Source organism: Thunnus maccoyii, chromosome 2 (genome assembly GCF_910596095.1).
Source record: "Thunnus maccoyii chromosome 2, fThuMac1.1, whole genome shotgun sequence".
In the NCBI taxonomy this organism is placed as follows: Eukaryota; Metazoa; Chordata; class Actinopteri; order Scombriformes; family Scombridae; genus Thunnus; species Thunnus maccoyii.
In genome coordinates, this window is record NC_056534.1 from 25,298,775 (window position 1) to 25,315,643 (window position 16,869).

A 16,869-nucleotide genomic window follows, 5' to 3' on the forward strand; every position below is an offset into this window, starting at 1 on the left:
TTTCCCACAAACATGGCATTTTGAAATACGTTTTTCATTCTGACCTGTTGACATTAAGTCCAAGGTAACTGCGGGCTGCGAGCATAAAACAAATACAATCAGCTAGAAAGAAATATAATTTAGTCTTACAAGAGAGGATGAAATAAAGGCGAGTAAAGAAGCCGTTTTCTTCCACACATTCTTTTTATTTGTAAATAATAAAAATGAACTTTTTTTTAAATATAAAACATACACATCATTTGAGCCACATCTGTTATACAAACAAGAAATGTTGCAGTGAATGCTTTACTTTTTTCTAATTTTCTTTTTGTTTCAGTGGAACACATAAGTTGTAAACAATCAGCAATTTTTTTTCCTGTTAATACTGACAAAGAAAAAAAGAAAGGAATAAACCAGCTTCACCGGACAATGAAAAGAAAAGTCAACTCTTCTGAAGTGGGACTGAACGGGGTTCAGACATTGGGTTTGAAGCACAAAGAAGTGTTCAGACAACAACTTTTAGAGTGGTGGTACACCTGTAGTTTCTGCAGCCGTGCGTTTAAGCTCGGCCATGTTTGTGACCCAAGTCCATCACCTTGTGTTGTCCCACTGCATGGTCCCTAATGAAGCACTAATCGCTCCTCATTATATGACTTGACCCCTTTGCAAACATCACTCAACCCAATGACAACCCAGTGAATGGCTGCTGAATATTTACAGTGTATGACTCTCTGTGCATCTGCTTTTATTCTTTATATAACTTAACAGTTCGTGTGTTAGCATATCTGAAATCATTATGTTGAAACATAATTCATATTTCCATATAAGTGGATCTGATTTTTTACATATTTATTCATACATCATCTCAGCCCCTTGGAGGTATACTATGATGTGGAATAACAGTAAGAGGGGCTGTGAGGTCTGCTCAGTACTACTGTACAATACAGTACATCTTCCAGAGGGTAGAGGAAAGACATCAACGTAATCTTGGGATTCAGTTGTTTGAGAGACATTCAGCACCGGACTGAGGGACGTGGAATAGACTGCAGTTGAGTTCAAATGTCTTTGCGTAATGGGAATGGCTTCGGTTTCTTGGTTTTATCTCTTTAATATTCAAGTACGAGCAAACTGTACAACTGCATGCAACATACAAGCGGCCCTACAGTATGTGGAACTAACACACGTATCTAGTTCAGTATCTTTTTTTCTGTATCTGTTTCGTTTTTACAAAAATGTGCATGCAGCTTGGAACAGGTTCCAGTCATGCTGGCCCCGCCTCTCTCCGGGTGGGAGGAGCCTGCAGGGGCCAAACGGAGGATGAGCATTGGTGTTGGTGTCCCGACAGATCAGTCTGATTGGTTACTTTCACATTCACAGAGATGCACGAGGGAAACTGTGAGCGAGTCCTCTTTTCTGTTTGTTTGTTTTCTAATATCTAGACAAAGAAATGAACTGAACCAGTGACAGGATCATTGCTTTTTTTCCTTTTTTTTAACTACATGTTTTTTTTTCAAAAAGTTAAACTTTTTGTTGTAAAAAAATCAAGCTCTTGTGCTTGTGTTTAAATCTCAAAAGAATGTAAACTAAGGGTTGGATAAAAACCTTAAACGTGCTGGGGTGAGGGAACGCACTCCCCAAAAAATGTGAAAAATTAGACGGTCCTATCTTGCTCTTGAGTAAGTGAATAAAGATTTACTTTTTTTTTTACAGTGATGTTGTACCCTTGTAATATTTCAAAGTGACATAAATTTTATTTATTGGTCAACCTCCTGGGAGGCCTAATATACATCTATACAAAGACGACTGGCCTAGACGTTTGCCAGTGGTGGAACAAGGAAAACAACGCCGCACGCTAATCTCACTGTCAAGTGTAAAAATCTAAGCTGTGTCATCATCACCCGTCCCCCCCTGCATAACATTTGCAGACATTAAATAGTTTTTATATCCTTTTTTTATCTCTTGTTTTGTTTTTTCTCTCCATGCACACACCAGACTGACAACATATCATGAGCATTTTACACACTGTAAAAACATTTTGTGCCAATAGTAACAAAGGGAAAAGAAATGAACAACAAAGCAAACACACTAAAACAGTGTGGCTTCAGAGGAGCCATGGTAAACATATTGAAAAGAGGATCTTTCGACAGAGAGAGGGACCAGTGATGCGGCTCCAAGGTCTAGGCACCAGAAGAAGGCCCTGTGCTTCCAGACTGAATACCCACGCGGGAGCACCCTGCCTGAGGGCAGAAGTGCTGGCAGTCTGTTGGGTTCTGAAAGAGGCCACTGCAGAGAGGACGTGAGAGTGCCACCTGCAGTTGTGGAGGGTGATTACCTCTGTCTCGAGTCCATACATTCCGACGCTTACATACATTTCTTTGCTATTGTTGATTCAGCCAAAAACCACCCTGCTCATCTTTACTGTCTCCCATCTCGAGAGCTACTGCATGTTGTCTGTCGACAGCCCTGCATCTTCAGCATACACAGAGAAAAACTATGAGATTTTTCTTTGAATGGATATGAAACACTGAAATGTGGCGCTCCCTAGAACAGACTAAATTAACCGCGACAGGAGTGATTGTCAGATCTCAACAAAGCTTTCTCATTGTGACTGTTTCTGATTGTTGTTGTTCTACATTTCTGCCTCTTTTTTGTGTGTTTTTTTTTTTTGTTTCTCTCTACAGTACATTTCATGAGTTTGTTACTCGCAGAGCGGTGTAGAGCTATTGGTCCACTAGGATCGGACCCCGGGAGGTCCGGAGGAGCTGTCGAGTGATGACTGGGAAGCTCGCCGCGTTAAGGAGGCAAGCGTTGGATCCACCAAGGAGGAAGGTGGGAACAACTTGTACCAACCAATTACTGTGCTTGATAAGTCCAGTTCCTCCAATAGGATTTGTGCAACTCCCATGAAGCTTTTATGGTCCATGCGGCCGTAGTCTCCCCATACAATCACCTGAAGGAGTCAATAAAATCATTTTCTGTCAAATTACACAGCAGTATAGTTCCTCCTGCTAAAACATGATTTATCCGTGTGAATTTGAAAAAAAAAAAAACATTTAACTTTGTGATGAAGAAATATATCTTCCACTCACCTGTAAGACTTTACCCTGTGGGCTTTCCTCGAATAGCAGTGCTTGCTGGTACAGTGGGTCAAGTGTTTTCCGTGCAATCTTGGTTTTCTTTTTGGCTACGTACGCTCCATTATTCAGCAGATAGACCTTGACATATGGAGCTGAAGGCAGAGACAAAACAATAAAAAAGCCATTAGTGGGGAGCACAGCAACTCACCAATATAATCTAGATCAGACCTCACAGCTGGTTATATCTTCATGAGAAGCAAAAATACAGAGCAAGCTTCGGCTGGGTGTATCTAGTGAAGGGTGTATATCATAAGATAATGTGAAAAGAGTGTATAACTGATGTTTTGAGAGGGAGGGAGGAATTAGCTGCTCTAATATCTCAAGGTGGGTCAAGTCTTTACCAGGGAGCGATTTGGATCCTGGCTTTTGTACGAGTCCTCGCGCTCTAATAACTTCCACCTCCAGCTGACCCTTTTTCTCCATCATACCAATCTGGATGTCCCCTAGGAAACAGATGAAGATGACAGAAAGATGATTGGTTTGGTGCCACAGGAAGAGATTAATGAAAAAGAGAGAGAAAAAAAAAAAGTTTGTACAGCTAAGCTACATGTGTACTCAGAAAATATAACTCAGTGAGTGGTAGTGACCATACACTCAGTCTATAAAATTATACATCAATATACATATCAAGGTTCTATTATTAACACTGAAAAGAACAGCACATGTTGCTTAGTATTTCATTAGGTCCATATAAAATGGGCTAAAGGCCCAAAAACAATGTGAAAAATTTCATGAAAATCAGTAGTAATCAATGCAAACGTTATCAAAAATAATACATAAAAATACCCTGGAGCCACACACACTAGAAAGTGATTAAGACAATAATTAACTAATTAATAATTAATAATAATAATACAAAATAATCAATATATATACATATTAAATTCAAAATAAAAAATAAGAATTAAAAAATCTAAAATACATTGACATTAGAAGAGATAACACATATCAGAGAAGAAAAACAAATAAAACGGGAAAATATTTAAAGACTAAAGAACAAAAGAAAAAAAAAATAGATCAATGTCACAATGAAGGTGGTAAGCCTGAAACTGAGATCATAGCTGGAGAAAGGGAGAAGAGAAGAGAAGAGAAGAGAAGAGAAGAGAAGAGAAGAGAAGAGAAGAGAAGAGAAGAGAAGAGAAGAGAAGAGAAGAGGGTTATCTCTAATATCTCACCTATGGCAGGTGTAGCCAGTGTTTGCCTGCCCACTAACTGAGCCGGTCCCAGTCCATCCAGGAAGTCACTGAACTGACTGCTGGCACCCAGATTCACTCCAGAGAAGATCAAACTAACACAGAAAACACAGGAAAAACAAATGAATCAGGAATTGTTATGTTAAGGTACAATTCCTGATATCAAAGACAAACGAACATCATGACAGAGGTGATTCTTTAAAGGATAACATCAGTGGTTGTCTCTCTCCTACATTATTCTCAGTAGTGTGTGTACAGTCAGCACAGTTTGAGCTCTCAGTGCTCATTTTGCTGCCTTCAGGAGAACCTGAACAATTCGCTGATTCATTTTTTACAGCATGAAAAACATTTCAAAAATTGCCCAAGCAAGATAATCCATCACAGAAAACACCAGGCCTTAATCTGATTCAGTCAAAGTTTGTGTTTTATCATCGACTCACGGTGTCCAAACTGAGTGTTTCTCAACCGTGTTCTCATTATATTACAGTTTTTACTGTCAGCCCCTGCCTAGATATACTGTACCACTCCCTCCCTCACCACATGTTGGCATACAAACCCTACTGTCACATCCATGTTATTTTATTTAGGATGTCTGCTGGGTGGAACAGCAGACATAACAGTAGTTCACTTCAGGCTACAGTAGTTTTAACAGTGTAAAGTTTGCATTTTGAGACCAAAAAGTAGCAGATTACATAAACAGGTGGGAATGTAAAATGGGCATATACAGACTTAAATTAACCATCATTTTTAATAACTGGCATTCTCCCTTAAGCACAGACACATTACAAAAAAAGACAAAACAGCAGGATGTAGAGTGTGTGGATGGGGGAAGAAGATTATAGTTTACTGACTTTCCCTCAGAGTTGTAGCTGTTCATGCTGCCATTGTTGGACTCTCTGCTGGGCTGGCGGCTCATGTTCCTGGTCAGCTCCACTGCCATACCGGTCTCAGTGCTCCTCTGGATGGGTGCACCCTTCTCCTTCTTACTCTTGCCCTCTGGATGGAACAGGAGAGTGATGAAAAAACACAATGTTACCCATGAAAATATGCCAAACTGTTTTCAGCAGAGTGATCTACTGTCGTTCAGTGAGGTGGAGGTTAAGCACTCTGCTCAGTAGCATTTGCATTTCCCCTGCAGGTCAGTCTGATAGCTTGCAAAAAGTAATGTCATAATTCATGTTTTACTACTGCTGCCCAACAAGATGTTTAATATAGAACATGGAAAATCAAAAAGTATGAGGATTCAGAGAAAGATTTCCTTTAAACCATGTCACGGTTGTAGAAAATGGACTTGTTTCCAGAGCCCTTTTATCAATGGAAACTCTTTCAGATTAAACCATTCACTGGTGGATAGATAAAGTAGAAAATCACAGGACAGCCCAAAGATCTAGTTAAGGATTCTGTGATGTCTCCGTCTGAAGCGTGTCCAAAGTCACACCCATGTCCTGCTAACTCCCTCCCTCCGGTAATCAGTAGTAAACAGGAAATCTTTAGGTAGAAAAACAAGCCAAAAAAACATTGTGTGGCATCTTGGACTGGGGTGTGTCCACCTTCTGACTCATAATACAGGCAAGTATGGCGCAAAGAGAAAACTGTAGCTGCATTTTTGAGCCTCCCATCATCCCTTGTATATGCTGAGTTTGAGATGGATCTTTTCATTAGCAGGTGAGGTGGTCAACAGCACATAAACCTACCACAACATGTTAAGTAAATATATCTTCTAATCACCCAAGAAAAATCCTAAAGTTTAAAAACTCAAAAATAAGTCTCCCTTACCTGCGTCCGCTCTCATCCATCATGAACAGGAAGGATTTTACAAAATTAAGCTTGATCTGTTTGCTATTTCTACTCCCTCTCTCTCTTCTTTACATCAGGGCGAGAGACCCCCTCTAGGCCCAGTGTTCTCTAATAGCTTTTTATGTCTGCTACAAAGAAGGGGAATACAGCGTTTGGCTTTCATCATGAGTCTTACACCCCCCCTGTGGTAAAAGAAGTCTAAATGGGAGCTGGACTCAGACCAGCAAGGCTCTGCTGTGGGACTGGGAGCTGAGCTGCGAGGGGCTCTCAGCTGGCCACGATGTTCCCAAACTCTCCGAAACATATCATTTGGTTGTTTGTCTTTATAACCAGCGCTGGGGCAGCAGAGGTTTGTCTGTTACAGAACAAAAGGCCACGTGCAATTTGTGGTGCTTCGGTACGGTCTGCTCCTCAGGACAAATCCTTCTCATAAACACTTTAGTTCAGTTGAAATTCACAGACATAAATTACATGTTGTTTGCGTGAAGTAAATTCATTTTTGGGTCTGAATGTTGAACAAATCATTCCACGTAATAAAATACAGCTGAGTTGAAAACCGAAATATTGTAACAGATCAACACACTGTACTAACACAATGACCTTCATTAAAAAAATCAACCTGCTCCTGCACAAAACTCTTTACAAATGTGCTGGACAACACACTCTGCTACACGACGAGAGGACAGAGCTTCAGTCTGAGATTTTGCTCCAGCACCTGTAAGTTTTTGGATACACAATCTCTGCTCTGGTTGCCAGCTTGAAAATAACCAAATGTATCCTTCAGCAGGCCCTCTAGTGACTTAGTATTGTACTTCCATGAAGTTGGGGGGGGGGCTCACAAGAGACAGATTTTAAAAAGAACGGTCAAAGTGGAAACAGTAGAGGTGTAGATTTCCTGACTTTTAGTCCCTAAGTGTTGGATCCTACACCTCCCGTAATGCAACTTGATTACATCTTAAATTAGATGCTCTCTGCCCGGTGAATGCCCATGCCTTATATGAATTGATACACTACCTAGATTGTATAAGGACCTCTTCCAATTCAAGCAACTAACACTGTGTATTTATTTTCCTTTTTTTAATTATCTTTTTATGTATTTATTCTATTTTAATATACCTATTTGATATGAATGCCTTGTTTCTTATATGGCTTGTTCTTTACCCCTGGCTATATATGTTATCTATATGTTGACTTTGCCAAATAAAGTTGCTTGAAAAAAAAAAGGATGCCCTTGCCTTTTAAACTCCACATCCCTAGATGTAACAGAGCTCATCTGTTATAAATTTGTAGTCTCCAATCCCAAGATGTGTTAACCCTGGTGACATCACTACAATCAGGGTTATTTTCTCAGACAAAGCTCCTCCAGAGCCCCAGAAGACATTTTATGAGTCTTGTCAAAGGCTGAGTAGTACTCTTCATGACTCGTAGACTGAACTTGATGCATAAAATTGGTGGAGTCTGCCTTCTAGTGAACATTTCATTACTCTATGAATAATGAATTAACTGGATACAATATTTGAAACGGTTAGTCGGTGGTTAGTTAAAATTTATGCAAAGGGAAGGAAACCTAAATGGAGCAAGAAATCTGCAACCACCATGGCTCAGTGTGATAGGCGGAGACACCTGTCAATCAAGCAAATATGCCTCCAAATTTAGCCCTCTATATCACCTTAATCAAATAATTATTTTTAAAATTTCCACAGCAGCAATACATAAACAGCTGTGAAATTAAACCATCACTGCAGTATTATGTGAACATTCAAATGGAATATATATATATATATGATATACGTGTAACAGTGTGCAAAATAAGTTTTGGCAGAAAATTTACCACATCTCCATCACACCAGTGAAAATGATTTTTTGGTTCCCATTATGACTCACCAGGGCCGCTGATCTGTGAAGTGCTGCGGCTGCGACGGTTGCCAACGATGGCCACCACCCGTGCGCTGAGGCTAGAGCGTCTCTTCTTGCTGCCGCCACCCACCGTGCCCAGCGCCGTGTCTGATTGGCTGCCGTCAGTGCGCTCCTGGGTGTAGATCTCCCCGCTCACACTGGAGCTCTTCAGCATACTGCGGCCCACTGACGCTCGCATCTGCCGACTGGAGAGAGAAGACACTGAGTGACACTGTGACCTGGTGCGATGGAGAGAGGATGCTGTAACGTCCATTGTACTGTACCTTCACTTTGGTAGAACACAAATAAACAGCATGTTTGACAAGAGATGCATGATGACAAATGTAACATTTCAAACTAGTTGTGGTTGTGGGATTATGTTTAATTATATAGCATGTCAGAAAAATAACAGATGGGTAAACATCTGGGATTCCAAAGAAGGGGAATGAGGAAGCCACAGTCAAGTGACACATCCTATCAGTGTCTGGTGGTTTGGTGTGACATAATGGTGCTGGCATTTTAGCCAGGACTCTCCAAAAATAGATTTAGAGCACAAGAGACCATTCTGGTTAAAAGGGGTCAAATAAAAATAAAATATTTTAGCAGTCCAAAGCTGTCAATCATATGTGAAACGCTATGCGTTAAAGTTCATTCTTCTCAAACGAGCCACTACACGCCGGCAGAAGCTGCCTTGTGCTCGATGCTGCCTCCTAGGGGTACGGAGGAGCCGCCGCATGTCCATCCCCTCAGAGGGAGTCAAAGTGCTGCACGAGAGCCCAGCTATGCTACCTCTGTCCCCAGTAGTATCTACTTCCTGTAGGCCCCTGACAACCACAGTCCACTGGCCTGGAGGAGCCAGGGCATGGCTGGGAAGTGGAAGGGTGGTTTGAGGCCTTTCCACCGCCCCCTGCAGAGGGGTTAGGGAAGGGCGTGCAGTGGAGGGGTAGGATGGGAGGCGAGGATCCAGGTTTGGAGGATGGATGGGGTCCAGGCAGTCACAACACAGGACGCATGAAAGGAGGGATCTGAGACATGCAGTTGGGAGTGCACAAACACACACAGAGGCACAGACACAGAAAACAAGGGCAAAATATAACAAAAATGACAAACAATATTGTACAAAATGCAGACTGATATGCACGTATGTACAGTGTGTGATATATTTGTAACACACATAATATCAGTCATATATCATTGTTTTTGGTTGAAAACCTTGTGATTTGTGTATTTTTTGGTTTTGTTCAACTTTTTGGAATGCAAGTTTTCATCCAACCACAAGTGATACTAAAGAGATGCCAAAAATGCAGTGAAGGGCAGGAAATCTGAACATGACTGAGGCTTGATTTAAGCAAAAAGCTAACATGAGTAGCATCCACTGAATTACTTCAAACTGATGAGAAGCAGTGTGTCAAAAAATAAAAAAGAGATATCAAGCAAGGGGAAAGGTTGAAGAGCAAAAGTCAAAGATGATATAAGGAGCATTTGATGTGTCAATGCTGCCTCACGTTGCCTCCATTTCTGCTCCTCTGTAGTATGTACTCAGACACCTCCATATGCTATCATTAAACTGGCCTGAAGTAGATGTGATAGCCTCAACAGAATACAGACATTAATATCCCACTGTGAGTGAAGACTGATCTGAAGCCAGCAGGCCTTGTACAACAATAGATAACTAATTCACACCCTGTCTCCCTAAAAACAGACTGCTTGTCTGAATTATAGATAAGTTACATTTTGGGCCTTCTAAAACTGACTGACTGTTTTTATAAATGGTTGCTGACATTGTCTGCTTTTTTTGAAATGAAAACCTGTGTTTTCACTGAAAACAGACACACAGTCCCTACTGTCTAAGAACTGATCTAAAACCAGCATCTGCGCAGCCAGAGACACTGTCTGTATCTTTCTACAATGCGACTGTGTCCATTTTACATAATCTATGCTATTTTTATGTAAATAATTTATCTGTGGATATAGGCATATCAATATTTTATGTGAATCATTGTAAGTACGAGCTTATTTTACCAATGTGTATAAAACAACTTAAAGATTAGAAAGGATGGAGATGCCTTTAGTCTTTTCTTTGCTTGATCTATATTTTAATCAAAGAGGAGACTGGTTTCTGATTAATGTCATGCATTCTATTAACATTTTGTTTAGTTGGTTTGTATTTGTTCATATATTGAATATGGATGTAAGAAGATATGTAAAAACTGTAGGTATGTATGTGCATATATGTGTACATTCCTTGCCTATTTTTTCTCTCTTTGTACTCTTAAGGTTTGGTGTGCATAACTATGTGAACATCATTTCTACATACTTCTGTGTACTTTTGGTTCAGTTCTTTGTGGTTTAGGCTAGGTCCCTTGGTTCCAATTAAGGAAAATCATAATGCTGCAGCATACAGTGATATTTTAGAAAACTATGTGCTTCCAACTTTTTGGAAGAACAATTCGGGGAAGGCAATGGTTTCCCGAATTTGTTGTGGAAGAATTTGACTGGTCTGCACAGAGCCATGACTTTAACCCAGTCCAACACTTTTGAGATGAACTGGAACACCAACTGTGAGCCAGTCCTTGTTGTCCAACTTCACTTCTTAAGGCTGAATGAAAGCAAATCCTTGCAGCCAGGTTTCAATCTTGTGGAAAGCTGATAAAAGCAGCATATTAGTGCCCTTGGTTTTAGAATGAAATGTTCAATAAACTCCTGTGGGTGTAATGTCCACACACATTTGCACGTGTAATGCTTGGTTTGTGTATAACTGATAAATGTTCAATACAGAAAATAATCTCTTCATCTGACACACAAGCAAGGATGCACTGCCTCTCTCTCTCTCTGTCTCACCTCCGACTGCAGAAAGTGTGTCAAAGGCCGTTGGGGCTGTGCTTTTATAACACTCTATTTGGATTGATCTGTGGTAAGGCCATAAAGAACGGGGCCCTCCTCCCAGACCTCAATACATTAGCTGGCTAATAAGCTGCACTACATCACCAGCTGGCCTACTGAGGACCACTGGGATAGGGTCGTTTGTCCCTGTCAGCACACTGCTACTGGTCAGCCAGGGATGTGTGTGTGTGTGTGTGTGTGTGTGTATGTGTGTGTGCACGTGAGGAGAATGTGAGGATTTTTTTTAAATCTACTTTTTAAATGCATATTTCAGCTCTACTAGTTTTAGTTCAGTCTTTCATTTTGCAGATGTATAGTTTTTATTTAGTAGTTATTCAATTTTGAATTCTAGTATTTTTGTTAGCTATTTAGCAATTTTTTCAAAAAATTTTTAAAGAGTTTTTTTTTTTAAATTTGACCTCTGATTTCTAAAATTCAGTCTCAATTTTGTGTTGCATATAAACAAAATTCAAATCTGAAAACAATGGATGTTAATGTTTTGAAGAAATTTTCTAAGTAATTTTAATTATAGAAAAGACTTTTAATGTAGTTTCAGCATATTTCAGTGTTGTTTACATTTTTATTACAGTTACAACAATGCTGTTTCTCATAGGGGTTCTATAGCAATTTGGTGTTGCCCCCACCTTGAAGTTGGGGGATTGTGGAAGACAGATTTAAAAAGGAATGGTCAGATTTGGGTAAGATATCCTAATTTTATGTTCCAGTATTGTTCAATATAAAGCAGCTTGATTGCCTCTGCCCAAGTTTAGTTTCTTGGTCTTGAGACATCAAGATATCATCAGAGTTATTTTCTCAGAGTTAAGGGAGCTCCTCCAGAAACACAGAAGACATTAAACTGTTTTCATAGGCTCCTTATGAAAAGTAAACTGATCTTGATGTGTAAAATCGGTGAAGTGCCCCTTTAATCGTAAACTATCATGGTGGAATTATGATGACTATGAGTGCAGGTAACATAATGAGAATGTTTTTGAATGAGTGGATGGGTCCAAAATATAATCGACTGATTCTGTTCAACCAGATATCGCAACGTGAATAAGCTAATTGCACCTAATAATAAGCAGCAACATCTTCCTTCCACCCTACTCCTGTGTCCTTGAGCAAGACACTGAGCTAACCTCTGACCTCCTTATAGAGGGTCCCAGCACAAACAGAATAACTTCCCTGTAGTGATCAATAAGGAATTGTCTATAATCGCTACCTTAAAAAGTTTCCATTGCTTGCTGTTGTCTTAAAGGAATGGGGATTGAGGGATTCTATCTTGGGAATGAGGGGCTGCTTGTACAGTGAGGAGATGGATCGTCTGCCATCATCAGTGAATTCACCATTTGGGATCCATCGATCTTTACCTGGACTCCCTCGTGTCTCCAGCTACAGTGTGTCTCCTGCGCTTCAACTCCTCAGAGAAACGTCTCTTTCCTGCTGCCCTCCTCCTCGCCTCCTCTCCATTCACCCCCCATGAGATCCTCCTGTCCTTCTTCTCCTCCTCTAATGACTTGGACCTGAGGTCAGTTTATTTTGATTCCACCATTCATTGTTTTGTGTGTATGTGTGTGTGTGTGTGAGAGAGAGAGAGAGAGAGTATAGAGGAGACAGAGCATGCAGATGGACAGAAACACGCAGCGGTTGGCATGCAGGAAAAAAAACAAGACACACAGTGATAAGCATGCATAAAACAAACAAAACTAAGTGTAATTAAGAGAGAAGAGACTGGCTGACAATCAAAGCACCCTTAATATTTAAATAGAACATATGACTAGCCAATGAAGACTGACCTGAGTCGTCCCCCGGGTCGTTCTGATTGGATAGACATGTAGCTGGTGCTACTGAGGCGGGAGGCACTGCTGGCACGGGAGAGAGCTGACACGTCACTCATATCACTGTCTGACGATCTTGCCGACATGTTGTCGCTGCTGCGCCTCTGTTCTGCGTACATCTACAGACAGAGACGAGGAGGTGGAGGGTAGGAGGGAGATGATCATTTTGCTTAAGTTGAGGATAGAAAAGTCAACATACACATCATTAATTGAGTGCAGGTGGAGGGATTTTAGAGCAGATGGATGCTGACCTCCCGTTTGGTCTTGAGGTCCGTCTCGGGGTCATGGGAAGCTGAAGGCCGGTAGGAATGTACTTTCATCTGCAGCTGTCGGGCTCGCTCCTCTACTGCAAGAGCTGAGACGGATACAAAATGAGTGAGAGAAAAATAGAAAATGAAAACACAAAACATGAGTAACACTGGTGTATTCCAATGAGAGACTATAGGGAATGTCCTGAAGATGCAGGATCTGGTTCCTGACACTAGATGGAGCATGATGTGCACTGATAGTACATCAAGTGTCCATTTGATGAATGCTAGGAGACACAAAACTAAAAAAGCAAAAGGGAGTGTTCTTGAGACAAGAGTCCATTTTTGGTGACTAAAGATTTAATTCAGTCATTAAAAGTCATTGCCTGCTGTATTTACATACACAGCATAACAGAGCCACCAGATCCCCTCACTGTGGGGGTCAAGCAGACCTTTACAAGTTTTTCCTTTAATTTGTCACCCATTATTTACTACAATGTCTGATGACCAATGACTTCATTCTGCTCCCCACTCTCTCTGACTCCAAGTCTATGCCCTTGCATACACAGAACGTACCTTGCTCTATGCTGCTGCTTTTTGCAGGGAGCTGCGGCAGCTGCCTGCCCCTGCGACCTGATGAGGGAGTCCCCGTTGGAGAAGAGGGGCTGCAATGAGGGTGTGCTCTGACATACAACAACATAAAGACACAAAGAAATGGGAAAGAAGAAATAACAACATTACTACAAATCCATTCATCACTAAATGAGGTGCACCCCAAAACTGAATCACAGAATCAACAAACTGATGTCCGGCATTAAAGGTCAAAGGTCAAGTTGGAAGAGGATTGGATCACAATCATCAGTAAAGGTGCAGGAGAAGTAAAGGAGGAGCACTGAGTGTGATTACATACAGTATGCACAGTATTCCAGTATTTATACATATCCCAGCATAACATATTAACATAAAATGTTAACATGGAGAGAGGGTACATATATACAGTAAATATTTATATCTACAGCTTCACATCTGGATCGAAATATTTAAATATTTGCATCCACACAGCTCTCACAAAAACTTCATACATCACTGTTGACATATTTTTGATGTTTTCATGTCTGAAAATGGAGCTTTCAGATCATTTTGGGACATGGTGTGTACATTTGGTACTAGTGCATACAGGGTTACTACACTCAATGTTACAGAGAGGAAATCAGCACACGGAGGAGTAGAGGCATACTGCTGGCAATAGCATGCACCTGTCTGGCCGTGGCGAGTTAGTAGAGGACCCTGCCAGGGCTGTCTGGCCAAAGGGCCTCAGTGGGCCCCCTCTCCCCCTACTGCCCCTCAGGATAGAGGTGGGCTGTGTTGTGGATTTTCGGAGCTGATGCACTGGCAGTTGTCAGTTTGAAGAAGAGAAGACCAAACCAAACTTCGTATGATGATTCTGGGAAAACTTTAATGAAGAACCTTGCAAGGGAGAGCGACTCAAGGGACACCTCCTGTTCGTACGGTGTCCCCAAACTCGTCTGCCCTCACAGTCCAAAACCAGCCTTTAAGCCAATCATAGAAACTAGTTCGTCAGTTCCGAATCATAAACCTATGACCTAAATCTGTATCTTTGGTTTGTCTTGTTGCGTCTGATGATGACCTGCATTCTGGCCTTGGTTCGCCTGTGAGGCTCCTGGTTTATTAAATAACATGTGTTATCTTCTGTTTGAGAGAACAGAAGAGTACAGCTTGACATTCTGTTGTCCTGGTCAGTTATGGAATATCCATAACAGGCTGGATGCGACTGTCATCAGCAAATAAAAAGAAATGAAAATATAACACCTTAATACAGCAGAATTAAATCAAATGAAAATAACAACAAATGTTGCTCTTGTCGGGGCCCTGTGTGTAATACTGTTTAATCTGTGAAGGAGTCCATAGTGAAAAGAAATAAAAGGAATAGTTTGACATTTTGGGAAACACACATTCATTTTCTTGCCAAAATAAAGATGAAAAATTGATACCACTCTCAGATCCATACACTAGCAAGTATGAGGCTACTGACAGCAGATTTTTGATACCTTTGGACAGCATTAAAAGTCAAGAAACAGCAGCAGGCTAGCTGTTTCCCCCTGTTTCTAGTCTTAATGCTAAGTTTAGTTAGACAGCTGCTGGCTGTACAATAGTTTCATATTCATCCTGTTTCCAGTGCTAAGCTAAGCTAACAGGCTGCTGGCTGTAGCTTCATATTTGGTGCACAGATATGAGAGTGGTATCTTTCTTCTTCTCTAACTCTTGGCAAGAAAGCAAATATGTTCCCAAAATATCAAACTATTCCTTTAACAGGTAGAGTTTTTGTAGTGAACGTAGCTCCACTCCAGCCATGTAAACCACCAGCCTAACACTGAAACATCTACTGTAGATTGACAGCAAACTTCAATTAGTAATGTGGAATCACACACAAAAAAGAAGAAAAAACAACCACATGCACAATAGTAAACAAAAAAGTCTTATTGACAAAAAAGTATAAAAATTAAATTAAATCATCCTCATCACAAACACTGGACAGTGACCTGTAGCGTGTTCATAAAGTTTTTCTTCATGGCAGAAAGCTTTTTTGATTTTCAGCTAGCATTCATGGCTACATACTGCACAAGCTGTGACTGAAAAAACAAAACAAAATATCATATTGCTCCAGAGAGAAGAAAAGAGGTGACAGTAATGAGAGGAGATGAAATAAGGTGAGTGAGTGAATGAATGATCTTACCTGTCCCCCTCCAGGCTTTTTTTGCTGCCCCTTAGACAGTTTGGACTTGATGAATTGCTACACTGCCTGTTTTGACTAACAGCAACCACACACACACACAGAGAGGAAGAAAAAACAAACACGAGATGGAGAATGGCAAGTGGTACAACTGAAAACTGAATATTGACTGATATGTTGGATACAATGTAAACAGCTCACATTAAGACTTTACGGTTTGTTTTTTGTGGTTTGTAAAAGCAAAATAGCAGTATAAGTAATGCACATTCCACAAACTTTTTTTTTTTCCCCGCCAGCAACTATATCACAGCAAAGAAAGTGCTTCCAAGCCAGAAGTGGAGAAATTCACAGGTGCACAGCAGAAAGAGCAGGTGCAGAGTAACAGAGGGTTTACACAGCCTTAGACCACAAATATTTACAGGAAAATGGAAAGAAACAGTGCTGATCACAAGATTTGTGCAATGCTATCATCTACAGGGTGAGCTCTACGCTACAGGATAGGCTTCAGCGTGTGGGGGGGTCAGGAGGGTATAAGCAGGAAAGCAGAGCCGGAGTGCGTGTTTTTAAAGTGGGCACGCCTGGTACCTGTCTTCCTCAAGGGCCACATGTTCTACTAAGATCCTGGGTCTTGGGGGAGTCTTGCGGGGCAAAGAGTTGGAGCACCTAGAGGGGCTGAGGGGTGGGAGGAGGAGCATCCCGAGGTAGGAACAATGGGAGAGGTTGTTAGTGCGTAAAGGGACAGTCAAGGCTGTGTTACTGTGAATGCACTTTGACTTCATAACATCTGACAAAACAATTCACCTCGACCTGACGCAGGCTTTTAATCCAAGTCAGGTTAGAAATCTGAGCATAGACTCTTTTCATGGCAGACATTTTGACTTGTCAAAGCAGGAAAAGCACAGGTTAAGTGTTTTACGTTAGTGTTATTATTTACACCTGCGCTTTTCCTGCTTTGACAAGTCAAAATGTCTGCTATGAGCACTTACAAACAAGATATAACATCGTGGGAATGAACCTTGATGCTTTCTTGCTGAGAGTTAGATAAGAAGATTGATACCACTCTCACAGACATGAGTTGTATCAATCTTCTCACCTAAATCTCCGTATTTCCCAAAATACACATGCCATATGCACTCAGCCAACCCTCCT

The 16,869-nt window shown here is 40.9% G+C and overlaps 1 protein-coding gene across 1 annotated transcript in view; it reads right to left on the reverse strand.

The window, feature by feature from the left end:
* Positions 1 to 227: 227 nt before the first annotated feature.
* Positions 228 to 16,869, reverse strand: part of rims1b (regulating synaptic membrane exocytosis 1b) — an 80,419-nt gene continuing 63,777 nt past the window's right edge. The window contains exons 20-33 of the mRNA XM_042426981.1: positions 16,306 to 16,392; positions 15,724 to 15,798; positions 14,754 to 14,760; positions 14,225 to 14,331; positions 13,545 to 13,651; positions 12,972 to 13,075; positions 12,679 to 12,839; positions 12,253 to 12,405; positions 7,991 to 8,208; positions 5,161 to 5,305; positions 4,292 to 4,404; positions 3,458 to 3,559; positions 3,069 to 3,208; positions 228 to 2,929 (exon numbers count right to left, since the gene is read on the reverse strand). Of these exons, the coding sequence (XP_042282915.1) occupies positions 2,711 to 2,929; positions 3,069 to 3,208; positions 3,458 to 3,559; positions 4,292 to 4,404; positions 5,161 to 5,305; positions 7,991 to 8,208; positions 12,253 to 12,405; positions 12,679 to 12,839; positions 12,972 to 13,075; positions 13,545 to 13,651; positions 14,225 to 14,331; positions 14,754 to 14,760; positions 15,724 to 15,798; positions 16,306 to 16,392 (1,738 nt within the window). The 3' untranslated portion in view covers positions 228 to 2,710. The remainder of the gene's footprint in view (positions 2,930 to 3,068; positions 3,209 to 3,457; positions 3,560 to 4,291; positions 4,405 to 5,160; positions 5,306 to 7,990; positions 8,209 to 12,252; positions 12,406 to 12,678; positions 12,840 to 12,971; positions 13,076 to 13,544; positions 13,652 to 14,224; positions 14,332 to 14,753; positions 14,761 to 15,723; positions 15,799 to 16,305; positions 16,393 to 16,869) is intronic.